This window comes from Haliaeetus albicilla, chromosome Z (genome assembly GCF_947461875.1).
Source record: "Haliaeetus albicilla chromosome Z, bHalAlb1.1, whole genome shotgun sequence".
Taxonomy (NCBI): Eukaryota; Metazoa; Chordata; class Aves; order Accipitriformes; family Accipitridae; genus Haliaeetus; species Haliaeetus albicilla.
In genome coordinates this window covers 1,091,254-1,104,860 of record NC_091516.1, presented here as the reverse complement: position 1 = coordinate 1,104,860, position 13,607 = coordinate 1,091,254, and the positions used below count along the sequence as shown (strand labels likewise).

The 13,607-nt window shown below is 38.2% G+C and overlaps 1 protein-coding gene across 5 annotated transcripts in view; it reads right to left on the bottom strand.

The window, feature by feature from the left end:
- Nucleotides 1-13,607, bottom strand: part of NIPBL (NIPBL cohesin loading factor) — a 171,993-nt gene that overhangs the window by 40,217 nt on the left and 118,169 nt on the right. For all 5 annotated transcript variants that reach the window (XM_069776865.1, XM_069776870.1, XM_069776868.1 and 2 more), the window contains 5 exons: nucleotides 6,092-6,274; nucleotides 2,130-2,327; nucleotides 1,866-1,937; nucleotides 1,694-1,783; nucleotides 513-616 (listed from right to left, as the gene is read on the bottom strand). In XM_069776865.1, coding sequence (XP_069632966.1) covers nucleotides 513-616; nucleotides 1,694-1,783; nucleotides 1,866-1,937; nucleotides 2,130-2,327; nucleotides 6,092-6,274 — 647 coding nt within the window. The remainder of the gene's footprint in view (nucleotides 1-512; nucleotides 617-1,693; nucleotides 1,784-1,865; nucleotides 1,938-2,129; nucleotides 2,328-6,091; nucleotides 6,275-13,607) is intronic.

The window sequence follows — 13,607 nt, the reverse complement described above, 5'->3', positions numbered from 1 at the left end:
GGTGTTAAATCTTCTAAGTTTGAAAGGCCTTTCTGGAGAGACAGAGGAAGCAGACAATTCAGTGTGATGCTGGCTGCACATCATACATTTACATTGCACTGATGGCACGTATCAGAAAGGGTATATTTTTTACTATGCCAGCAGATTCTGATTTACTGTGGTTGCTCAACACCAGCCATAAGGAGCAAAGCCTCTAGACTGACGTGTTTTTGTGGAAGTGGATTAATTCTTTTAGATTTTACTGCTCAGCCATGGGTTTTACATATTGGCATATAGTCAGCATTGACACAGAGAAGGACCTTTGAACAAAAATGTCTCAGCTTCAGAGACAGTAACTATTAAGATGTGGTAACTTTTTAAGCACTTCAACTAAGTCAGCAGAAGCACAACTGTTCACAATATCTGTCGTATTCACATGTGAAGAGGGTGGAATGTTATTAGAGGGGATGTAAGTTTTTATAGTTTTATCAAAATTGTATGTTCAAAAAGAGTTATACACTATGAAGATGTACCTTGTCCATAATGCCCATTGCCTTGATTTTAGCGGATTCACTACCCAACTCGCTAAGCTGATGTTTTCCCAGTAGCAATTCCTGTGGAATCTCATCATCATCGCCTTTAAAAAAAATAATTAAAAAATTAACAATCGTATTTCTATTCAGACTTCAAGGAAATCAGTATTTTACAGTCAGTGTGAAAAAGCCAACTGAAGAAAAAGAACGGATTTTGCAAATAGCTAGCATCTAATAGTTCCAAATAGCATCAATAGTTCTATCTAATGAAGACTGATGATGACAATTTTTGGCTGGGTTAAAACAACGACTACTTGTTAAATATGACTGGTTCTGAAATATCATTAACAGTCTAACATGAGTCATCCATTTCTGAAAGTCATAAACTAAAATTTTTAATGTAGCAAAATCCATTTATTGCAGCTTTTGTGCCACCACCCTCAGTAAAACAAATCTTAAACAATTGTAGTCCTAAGATGGCCATGACTCCACGGGAAACCCTGTGCTGGAGCAGTCTGAAGGACTGCATCCCATGGAAAGGACCCATGCTGGAGCAGTTTGTGAGGGACTCCAGCCTATGGGAAGGACCAACGCCAGAGAAGCTCATGGAGGACTGTCTCCCGTGGGAGGGACCCTACGCTGGAGCAGAGGAAGAGTGAGGAGTCCTCCCCCTGAGAAGGAAGGACCAGCAGAGACAACATGACATGAACTGACCCTAACCCCCATTCCCTGTCCCCCGGCACTGCTGGGGGTCAGGAGGTAGACAAAACCAAGAGTGGAGTTGAGCCGGGAAGGAGGGAGGGGTGGGGGGAAGGTGTTCTAAGGTTTGGTTTTACTTTACATTATCCTGTTTCGATTTGATTGGTAGTAAATTGATTTTGTTTTTTCCTCAAGCTGAGTCTGGTTTTTGTCTGTGACCATAAATGGTGAGCGATCCCTCCCAGTCCTTGTCTCGACCCACAAGCTTTTTGTTATATTTTCTGCTCACCATCCCACCGCAGGGGGGAGCGAGTGAGCAAGCGGCTTCGTGGCTGCAACACATGTAAATGCAGTATGCCCTAGCATATACCACAGGCAATTAAATCACCAAGAAAGAAGTTCGAAAATACTGAGATACAAATTTTTTGGTGCATCTTGTGTTTCTAGTTGGGGAAAGTTTTTGAAAATTTCTGAGGTATTACCAAAAGCTGTAAAATCCATGTCTTCCAAATTTTCCAAAATATTCTCTATTGAAGCAGTAAACCTTTTGAAAGTCGAAGAATCCATCATTTCTAGTGAAAAAAGAAATTTATAAATAATTATTTTATATACAAAACAGAAAATATAAACTGTAGAAAAGAAATCTAAAATTACCTTCAGGTGTTAGTTTAGGTTCATAAGCTTTCCTCTTCTTTTGTTTTTCTTTTTTCTTCATTTTTCTAGCCACTAATTGAGAGAATAAAGAGTGAAACAAATACTGTCTTTAGTTAAATAGGGATTAAATAGGGATTTATTTACATTGCTTACACTTGTATTCAATACTGCGTGTAAAGATGTTTACTTTAAAATGTTTAATATGCCTATTAAAAATGCACTAGTAATATGGAATAAAATTAAATTTTTAAAATGATCAGTTACCCTCACTGAGGCTAGGGGGAGGAGAATAATCATCCATATCAGAGTCATCCGGACTGCGATTACGATAACGGCCACTGCCAGAAGTCCTCCTTCCTTCATTATAATGACCACTTCTCCTATGGTCACCAGAACTTCTTCTGTCATGTTCTTCATACTCCCAAGCTTCATCTCTATCCTTTTTATGTCTTTTACGAGAAGCTAGAAATGAAATGCATTTTCATTATAACTACAAAAATTCTAGTTTCAGTGGCTCAAAATTAAACATTTTTAAACATTTAAGTGACGTGTAGATGTGGCACTTAAGGACAGGGTTTATTGGTGGACTTGGCAGTATTAGGTTTATGGCTGGACTTGATGATCTGAAGGGTCTTTTCCAATCTAAATGATTCCATGACTTGCAAGTTAAACACCATTGTATAGCTGTTCTGTAAAGCAAGTGAACAATCTAAAACTATTACATAAAAGTCTGTTACAGCTATTCTAACAATTTCTTTTAAATTACATGAGAATTGTGCCTGAAACTGGCAAAGACACCAGCAAACATTAAAAATACAAAGTTACAGGCATTGGTCCTTTTAAGCAAAGTGAGGAAAGAGGAACAAATCAAAGTAAGTTTCATCCTTTCATAAGAGAACATTGAGATAATTTCTTCAGTTATCTAAATTCTTACTATTACTGGGTGTCCATATTCCAACTCAGTGATTGCTTTGCCCATCTAACACAGCAAGCTTAAAGATATTCTGTTTTGCCAAGACAACTAAAATTTTGTCTTGATACATATTGCAGGAAATTCAGTATAAAGGAGAAAGCTGGAGTCACAATTCTGGGCCAGACAGCAATTCAGTACCACAGAAGGCTATTATAATCAGTTTTCAGTCAGGATCAAAAAGCCAAGCAGAAGTGAATGTTGAAGAACCTGGGATAAACGTTCTATACAGAAACAGAGATTTGGTGGAAATAAAATGGGGAAGTGCAACAGAGAGTTCTGTTATTTTCAAAGAAAGTCTTGTGTGTCTTGAAGGGGAGAGGGTGCTACGAAGTAATAGAAAAGGCATATGGAGGAGATAGCTTCATCCATTAAACCGGCCAACTCTCCATTATCTAATGTAACAAGATAACTGGGCTAGCAAAGAAATGTCTGCCACCGTGCTGTGAAGATCAAAACAGCTCCAAAACATCTAGCAGAGTTTATGCTTGTGAACCTACATATAACAGCCTTGACATCTGTGTGTCTCTACCAAAGTCTCCTGAAGTTTAGACAGGTATGACTGTATATAGGGTTGTTTCTGACCAAAATGGCTCTAAGCATTTATACAGAACTGGAACTGAACTGAAATTTTCTTCCCACAACCCCACTTTGTGAGAACCGTAGGAAACATACCATGATATAGTCACACCTGGTATACGTAGCAGGATATAGTCAATAGTCTGCCCAGGCTCAGAATTAATAAAAAATCATTAAACCTGAGGCGATACTAATGGTCTGCACTGCACCCTAGAGTGCTTCCACTTCTGAAAATGTAGTAAAAAACTTCTGCACAGAGATTGTCCAAGTCTTTAAGGTAATAACTCAGTTTAGGCTTTGAGCTCTACTGCTTCTGGAGGCAGTGTAGTCATGTTCATCATGCTTGAGCTACTAACACCATCTAAAATGGTTAAGAATTAACTGCGATTGAAGAAATGGAGGGCCATCTTAGATACCTGGAATGAACGTATTGGAGAAGAAAGTAAGTGTTTTATGGCAAAAGACTTTACACATCTTAACTGATTCTTTTGCCCCCATGAGACAGTATTTTGTGCAGATGTCATCTGCCTCCACAATTTACAAAACATCAGTATCAATTTAAGCTCTGTAGGACCAATTCTGACCCCAGCTACACCTCCATGAGAAAAGTAACTGCCAATACTGCTCTCCAGCAGAATTTTCAATTGACAGGTTTATCAATGCTGCATGACAAAACAGAATGTGTTACAGTTGTGCTGGCTCTGCAAAGCAAATAAGATGAACATGGGAACAGCTAAACACAATCACTGTTCTACCAAATTTATTTTGAAGTAGGTAAAATTGACTAAAAATTTAAGTATGAGTAACACTTCAAGAGTTATTATTGATTTTACTCATAAATAAAGACTATTTGGCATATAAATACCCGATTTCCTTCTGAATTCTGCCAAACATTTATGCAGTAACACATTTAGCACTTCTAGTAAGAGAATGATTTCATCAATTTTTAATTTCTCATCATTTAATGGAATGTCCCTTCATAAGATACTCGAAGAAACTTTTCTCCTGTAACAACCACTATTTCATATTTTTAAAAGTTCAATTTTAAACAACCAAAAGAATTCTGGAATACATATTTGTAACAATACACATTTGTTCAGTGTACTTGTCACAAATCTTTCATTCTCTTGATCATTTTGTCTCATTTTAACTCAATTCAGTTCTACAGTATCCTTTGAGAAATATGAAAATTTATTTTTAAACCAGATGTCCTCACTGAAGTGTTTAGAATGATGCCCAGATATCTTGTGTGGATATGATAACCCAGAATCCCTTAAAGCATATAATTGCTGTGAAAGTTTTCCTTAATTTGCTTTACTTTGTATTTAAGAATTTCAACAGCCACTGTCGATAACAGGTAGATTAAGGTATCTGAAATTTTTGACAATTCTCTCCATTCCCAACCAACTTAAATAATTTTGCTTTACTTACTTATTTTTTTAATTCACTGTTCCAGATTATTAACATCATAAACAGGTGATATGATATGGTAAACAGAGAATACAGTATCCTGAATGAAGCAAATCATCAGTAATCCTTTGCCATAATCAAGACTAATTAGAAATTACCTCAAGATCTCATACGCATGCTCAAAGCAGCATCAGTTATAATTAAAAGGAAAAAACAAACAAACAAAAGGACATTCTTTTCTGCTTCTTTGATAAGGATCAGAGGTATTGCTATTATAATTTTTACATGTATGTGTACATAAGCACTGCATATCTGTTGGATGAGAACTTGAAACATATTCAAAAGGAGAACAAACAAATCTTTCTCTTTTGGACCCTAAGAAAGACTAAAAAGCAAAACATTGTGTTTTACAAAAGTTCAGTAACATGTTTATATAAGCAAAGGTGGAAAGAGTCTAAACTTGGGAAAAAATCGTTGTAAGAAAGGTGCCTTCTCAGATTAACAGCAATAGGCACTTCTGTAGCCCTGCATGGGTAATGCAGCTAAGATGTTAACTCAGACTGAACTGATTCACTCAGTTTTAAGAGAGTTTCTTTCCAGTGTTGGCTACCTGAACAACCATGGAGACAAGCTAATCATACTCTTATTACCAGGTGGGAAATTGGTTCCTAACTTAGAGGCATATAACAATTTTTTTACACTTAGGAACTTTCCCCAGTTGCACAACAAAATTCTAACTATGAGCTTCCTCTCTTCCTTTGAAAACAGTTAATTCAAGAATAGTATCAGCAGCAAATGGTGTTTTGAGAATCCATCAAAAGCAACTCCACTTTTTCAAGCAATACGCCAGAGAAATAATACAAGAAACATTTTAAGAAACTTCTGGGCAGCAATATTCTCAGTTTATCCTGCCAGAAAAATTCAAGAGAGGATCCTTCACTTATCAATAAACTAAGAATAATTTAAAATTTATTTACTGAAATTTTTCTTTGCATATCTTTGTATGCAAAATCCTGGCAGTGGCTTCCCATAAGGTAATTAGGAAAAGAAATTTAACAACTAGCTGCTTTTCATCTTGAGTGACAAATTAAAATAAAGTAGTTTTTCTTTTAAAGGAAAAAAAAGGGTTCTTGGCCAAGTAGTTGTCAGGACAGCAAACTTATTTTCATATGTTTTAGGGTAGCCAACTTAAAAAAAAAGTGTATATTTTTGTAAAAGCAAAATATTAGCTTTCTTTAGCAGCAGGAACAGACGATGTACTACTTACATTCAAATGCTTCTTCACTGTCATTGTCTTCATCAGAACTGATTTCAGCATATTTTGGTTTCTCATTAACTGTGCTACGTTTGCGCTTGTTCATTTTCACGCGTTCACAAAGTGGCATGGTGGATTCAATTTCTGCCAGGAGCTCAGGAGGCAACTCTTTTAACACTGACTGATCTATGCTACCTATTAATGGAGAGTAAGAAGAGCAAATATGAACCTGAAGATAAAAATAAGAGCTCAACACTACAGTGCTTTCTCAGGAACTGCTTACAATATATCCACTAATAACACCACAGTTAGATGTATTCAACAGCCCTTTTTAAAGTTGCATTTATTGTTCATGCTACAACTGGAAATTAACATAATAAATTGCATACACATCTCCTTCAATAAAATATTTTGTCAGGCATATAAATACAAACAAATTCAAATCAGTGAATTTCCTTTGTAAAAACATATCCCTGCTCTATTTCCACAAAATTTGGTCTTATTTCAGTTCATCCTCTGAATTTAACAGGTTTTCTAACAGTGTAGGTAAGTTAAGGATTCTCTGTGCCTCGTAAACAGTTCTGTTTATTCTCATTCATATTTAGTGTACACAAGACAGTAATCTTCCCTCTCCCAGTAAGCAGGTACAATCTGTGGCTGAACCTCTGGGGTCTTATCCCTAAACACAGGCCAAAAAATTGACAACCCAACCTCTGCCTCAGATTTTTTCTTAGCTCCTACTAGTAGTTTTATAATGTAACCCAAATTTTTGCTTGATTTTGTTACAAAGCAAAGTTGAAAGATTTTTATTTAATATAGACAAACAGCTAGCTGGACCTCATCAGGCTTCTTTTCCAGAGAGGTAAACAGGTAGACAACATCACACCATTCTCATTCCATTTTGAAACTACAATTAGACCCATATGCAGTCAGAATTAAGAAGATTTGTAGTCAACATTTTTACAACTGACATAAAGAAACCAAATTAATTCAGAAGTATTTCTTGGGGTTCTTGTTTATTTGATGCCTTATCTTTATTTATCAAACTATTCCACAGATTTGAAGATTACACACACACACCTGATTAACATGAGGCTTAGAGGCTGGTGCCGTTGGTGGAATTTTGGTTTTTTTGATCATGGGGAGGTTTACACAGCACCTGGCCTACTGGCAACAGATGGAGTCCAGCTGTCTTAAAGGGGGAAAAGGATTCTCGATCATGAGTTGGCGGGGCTCAGAGAGAGGGCTTTAAACTAGGTTCGAAGCAGGAAGGGGATAAAACTAGGCTCACCAGAGAGGAGCCTGGGAGTGGCGTGCCAATGTTGGGGGTGGAATTGATAGCCCAGCTCAAGTGCATCTATGCCAATGCACGCAGCATGGGCAATAAACAGGAGGAGCTGGAAACCGTCGTGCAGCAGAACAGCTACGACTTAGTCGCCATCACAGAAACATGGTGGGATGACTCCTGTGACTGGAGTGCTGCGATGGATGGCTATAAGCTCTTCAGAAGGGATAGGCAAGGAAGGAGAGGTGGTGGGGTGGCTCTCTATGTTAGGGAGTGTTTTGATTGTACAGAGCTCCATGATTGTGATGATAAGGTGGAGTGCTTATGGGTAAGGATGAGAGGCAAGGTCAACAAGGCAGCTAATGTGCTGGGAGTCTGTTATAGACCACCCAACCAGGCTGAAGAGACAGATGAAACTTCTACAAGCAACTAGCAGTAGTCTCACAATTGTGTGCCCTTGTTCTCGTGGGGGACTTCAACTTTCCAGATGTCTGCTGGAAATACAACACAGCAGTGAGTAAACAATCTAGGAGGTTCCTGGAGTGTGTGGAAGATAACTTCCTGACACAGCTGGTGGGTGAGCCAACCAGGGGAGGAGCCTTGCTAGATCTGTTGTTTACGAACAGGGAAGGACTGGTGGGGGGTGTGATGGTCGGAGGTCATCTTGGGCTTAGCGACCATGAAGTGATAGAATTCTTGATCCTTGGTGAGGTGTGTGTGTGTGTGTGGGTGGGTGTCAGCAAAACCACTACTATGGACTTCTGGAGGGCAAACTTTGGCCTTTTCAGGACACTGGTTGAAAGAGTCCTTTGGGAGACAGTCCTGAAGGATAAAGGGGTCCAGGAAGGCTGGAGATTCTTCAAGAAGGGAGTCTTAAAGGCTCAGGACCAGGCTATTCCCATGAGCCACTAGACGAACCGCTGGGGAAGATGACTGGCCTGGCTGAACAGGGAGCTTTTGCTGGGACTCACGAAAAAAAAGGAGAGGTTACCATCTTTGGAAGAAAGGGCAGGCAACTCAGGAAGAGTACAGAGATCTTGTTAAGTCATGCAGAGAGAAAATTAGAAAGGCAAAAGCTCAGCTAGAACTCAATCTGGCCACTGTTGTAAGAGACAACAAAAAATGTTTTTACAAATACATTAACAACAAAAAGAGAGCCAAGGAGAATATCCATCCTTTACTGGATGCAGAGGGGAACACTGCCACCAAAGATGAGGAAAAGGCTGAGGTACTTAGTACCTTCTTTGCCTCAGTCTTTAATGGTAAGACCAGTTATCCTCAGGGTACTCATCACCCTGAGCTGGAACACAGGGATGGAGAGCAGAATATACCCCCCATAATCCAGGAGGAAACAGTTAATGACCTGCTACACTGTCTGGACACTCACAAGTCTATGGGACCAGATGGGATCCATCCGAGAGTACTGAGGGAGCTGGCGGAGGAGCTTGCCAAGCCACTCTCCATCATTTATCAGCAGTCCTGGTCAACAGGGGAGGACCCAGATGACTGGAGGCTTGCCAATGTGACTCCCCTTTACAAGAAGGGTCGCAGGCAGGACCCAGGGAACTACAGGCCTGTCAGCCTGACCTCGGTACCAGGGAAGATTATGGAGCGGTTCATCTTGAGTGTGCTCACACAGCATGTGCAGGACAACCAGGGGATTGGGCCCAGTCAGCATGGGTTCATGAAAGACAGGTCCTACTTGACCAACCTGATCTCCTTCTATGACCAGGTGACCCGCCCAGTGGACGAGAGGAAGGCTGTGGATGTTGTCTACCTAGACTTCAGTAAGGCCTTTGACACTGTCTCTCACAGCATACTCCTTGAGAAGCTGGCAGCTCATGGCTTAGATAAATGTACTCTTTGCTGGGTAAAAAACTGGCTGGATGGACGAGCCCAGAGGGTTGTGGTGAACGGAGTTAAATCCAGTTGGCGGCGGGTCACAAGTGGACCAGGCTGCCCAGAGAAGTGGTGATGTCACCATCCCTGGAGGTGTTCAAAAAAATGCATAAACATGGCAATTCAGGACATGGTTTAGTGGGCATGGTGGTGTTGGGTTGATGGTTGGACTCAGTGATGTTAAAGGTCTTTTCCAACCTAAACGATTCTATGATTCTTGGACTAAACTGTGAACCTTTTTCCAACAACAGAACAAACATCTTTGTTGAGAGATCCTCTCTCTCCTTCCCAAATCATACTATATTTTTAAGAGAGGAAATCACCTACCAGTTGCTATACACACACACACACAATCCTCAAAAAAATCATCTCCTGGATTAACTTTTTAATTGCATTCACTATATCGCTAACGTAACTTTCTAAAATTTATTTCAATTTTTACACTAATATCCTATCTTCTAATCCAAGATAACTATTTTTCTTTTTTTTTCTTCTCTCCTTCTTTGAACAGCTTTAACTGAAATTAGAACAGCCTTAATACAGAAAATAGTTTCCAGCAACAAGATTTTAAAAAAGTCTCATATATTACTGGTTTCACATATATCTACATCCATAAAAATTGCCTACAAGCAATGAAACTAATGATCAGAGAATTATTTTTCTGTAATTCTCAAGTACATTCAGCAAGTCACCTCATTTAAATGCATTTTTAAAAAAGATTTAAGTTAAAATATTGGGGTTTTCAAATTGAGGTAGGGAAATACCTATAAAGTAAAACTGAGAGCAAAAGTTGTCCCTGCTTCCCCCATGCTGTGGTCACTCTTACTTAACACAAATAAGTTCCCATCCTTAGATAATCACCACCTGCCAAAGTTACCTAAATTCTCGACACTGATTTCAAAAATGCTAGAAAACATTTCACTGTGTGGTTGACCATGCTGCTGTGACATAATTATTCTTTGCAGGCTTGGCACTTGATTGAAGATAGGCAGAAATATGGTAGCATGGGCAGATCAGTTCCTCTGTGTATACCAACAGCTGACTGGATGACAATCATAACTACTTTAAATATTTGGAAAAAAATATCTTTATTTCCTTCTCAAAAGTTCCAATTTTTATATAGTCTACAGTGCTAAATTCAACTAATGCTTGGAATGGCACTCTTCCTGTTACAGATATTTCAGACCACAGTATAAGTTTACCCTTATTTCTTTTATTAGGGAATATGTAAAGCTTTCTCTATTCAAGTAGGGAATAGCAGAAAAGAGAACAAATGGAATTATTGTAAAGTTCTCTATAAGCTATCTTTAAAGTTTTTGTTTCTGTCACAATGTTCCCCGGAGCAAGTGTGCCGCACGCCCAGTTTCCTTAGCTGCTGAGGATTGTAAATAACCAAATCTAAACTGAGTTTTACTCATGCAGTACAAAGGAGTTAAGCGTGACTGCGCATGTAACCATTCTGATACACATGGAAAAGGACTCCCCATCCTTTCTGAAGAATTGCAGGGATATTATATACTGTAGGACTCCAGTCAAGAGCTTGATAACATTTATTTTACTCTACTACTTATGCTATGTTGAGTCAGGGCAACCCAATCTTCACTAGACACATCTTACTAAATTCCTTCTTTTATGCCTCCATATTTTATAACAAAGGTACTGTTTATTTGTTCAGGGTAGTAAAGAAGTACTTGAGAGAATCCAGTTCACCGTAAGAATCCAGACATATGGCAACAAACATTAGGTTATAAACCCCATGCTAATGCCTTTTCAGTTTATGGGATACTTTTTGAAAACAATTAAAAGAACATACAACACAAACCCCTTCAAAAGTATCTACAAAAATATGTACTATCACCTTCACTCTTTCAATTTCATTGATAAGTTTGCTAAGACTTGGTACCTACTTTTGTGTTTCCCCTTCAATCAGTTACATTCACCTCTAGTTTGCATGGCTTTTTAAATAGGTAAGGAGAAAGTAACTTTACTAAGAAGTTACTCCACAAGTTAGCAAGAATGCCCCAATAAATTAGCTTTCTGAAGAACTGTCCTCATCAATGGAATAACTCAATTTTTTGCAATGTGTGTGATCAGTGTACACAATATGCCTGAAATGGACTATAGGCAACAGTGTTCTTCAGAGATCACTTACACATATTCTCAAAGCTGCTGCAACTATTAAAACAAACAAAAAATCCAGAAGTACCATCATAACAAAATTTTTTTCTTGCTGTAAAGAACAGCATGCTAACAAACTCCACATGAATGAAACTGAAGGGCAAGTCACAGAACAGCTGTAAGAACAATTCATCTCAAAGAACTGCATACATGACGAGCCACTTCTTCAGTGCTTCTCCACACATATGCAATGCTGTCCACGACTTACGTACTAGTTGCTTGCTGGAGGAAGAACAAGTTCTTGTTTTTGTTTGATTACCATTATCGAAAGATTTCTTAGAGAAGGTATTCAAGAATCTTCAGCTGTTACTGAATATGCACTGACCATCAAGATACTTGCTTTCCCACCAAGCAGTTCTTGACAATATATAATGCAGCTAAAGATCAGTCAGAGAATCTTAGCTAAAAATAAATTAGTCTGTAAGCTTCTTCCCATATTCTGTTTTAACCTGGGAAGCTTTTCAAAGGGTTTTGCCATTTCTAGTAGAAACATTTCTACAACTATCTCCCTTCTTCACATATGGCTTAAAAAAAGAATGGAAAGGCACAGATCTGCTTCAAAGTTAAGCATTGCTTTTTGTTCATAACTTGATGGGTAGTGTCAAGTTTATAGAACAGCCTTTAACTTTAGATAATATTTACTTATATCTAATCTTTAGAAGGATCCCAAATCACTTTGCCTTCAATTTGCAAGTCAAATAGATCTCCCTGATCCAAGCAGACGAATGCCTTCAAGACAGGTTGAACATTAAAAAAAAAAAAGGTAACATCATTATGGACTTTTACTGGATCCATTCAATATGGACAGCACAATTATTTTTTGACACAAGTGTGTTCACATTAGTTTCACCTGGCTTGTTATAACAACTTCAGACAAGCAGCTATGGAAAAGGGGATGATGTCTGCTGATGCTTAGGTCAGCTTTCCAGGATCAGATTGGCCATTCATGCCATAAAATCAAAACAGCACTAACAAACTCTGTTATCTTCTCAGTAATGATTTATCTTTGCTTTCCAAACTATGGAAAACAGATGTATTGTATACATTTTGGTGCGATTTCATATAAACTAACAAGCCATCAAGACTCAAACACATTTAGAAACCTAGACTCTGAATTGCTACTTCCATAATTATACAATACAGTTAATACAGAGCAAAACAATCCATATCAGTTTGCTTATATGGTTACTTTTAAAATACTTGTGACATCAAAATGGCCTGTTTGTACCTGCATCTATTGCGGCAAATGAACAAGGGCTTGAAGACAAAATGCTCCTGAAGTTCATTTCAAAACTGAGGTTTATGTTAATGAAGTCTTTTGCATAAATTAGCCTCCCATAAATATTGTTTTTTCCATTTCTGTGTGCTAATAGTTTGCAATAAGCAAAACTGCAGTTCATGCAATTTCATATTTGTAATCTCTCTAGATATCTTGTATTTTAAAATGCCACTTTTTTCCAACTATCAAGACATTATATAAAAGAACACACAAGGGTCTAAGACGGAACAGTGACACTTGTTTGGGGTGAGGATATGAATCTTAACTTTGCATTTCTAAGCCTTTCGAAATTTAAGTTTAACCACTCCCCACATTCTTGAACTTCTACACTAATGAATTGCCACACATCTTCATATTGACATTAAAAATAAAAACCTACAGATTGCAGCTCAATTTTGCCCTCCTCTTGCTCTTTTTTTGTCACAGAAGACATTACCTGGTACTGGACCTTTCCTATTTTGCTGATGACTAGTATATCCAGTCTTGCTCTTATTCCAGAGATGCCAAGCTCACCTTCCTTACATGTCTTCTGTGCATTTGATAGAGGATGTTCCTCCCTTATGCCACACCAGCTTACTGTCTAACTTTCTCAAGTAATTTTGGGTCACCACTATAACTACACTGATAAAACCTCCTATATCAGACATACATACAGGAAGGAAAGCAGTTTCTTTCTGGATTAGCTCAACCAACCTTCAAACTCTGTGCTAAATGAAGTAAAATACACTCTTACTCTAACAAGAGTGCCACCTTCTTGTTGGAAAGCCATGTCATTGTAACTACAACAGCATAGACTCACAGATTAATTCTACTACAACCACTCATGCAGATAAGGTTCTATTTTAGATAAAGAACTAAAAGAAAAAAGAGGGGATAGAAGTACTTCC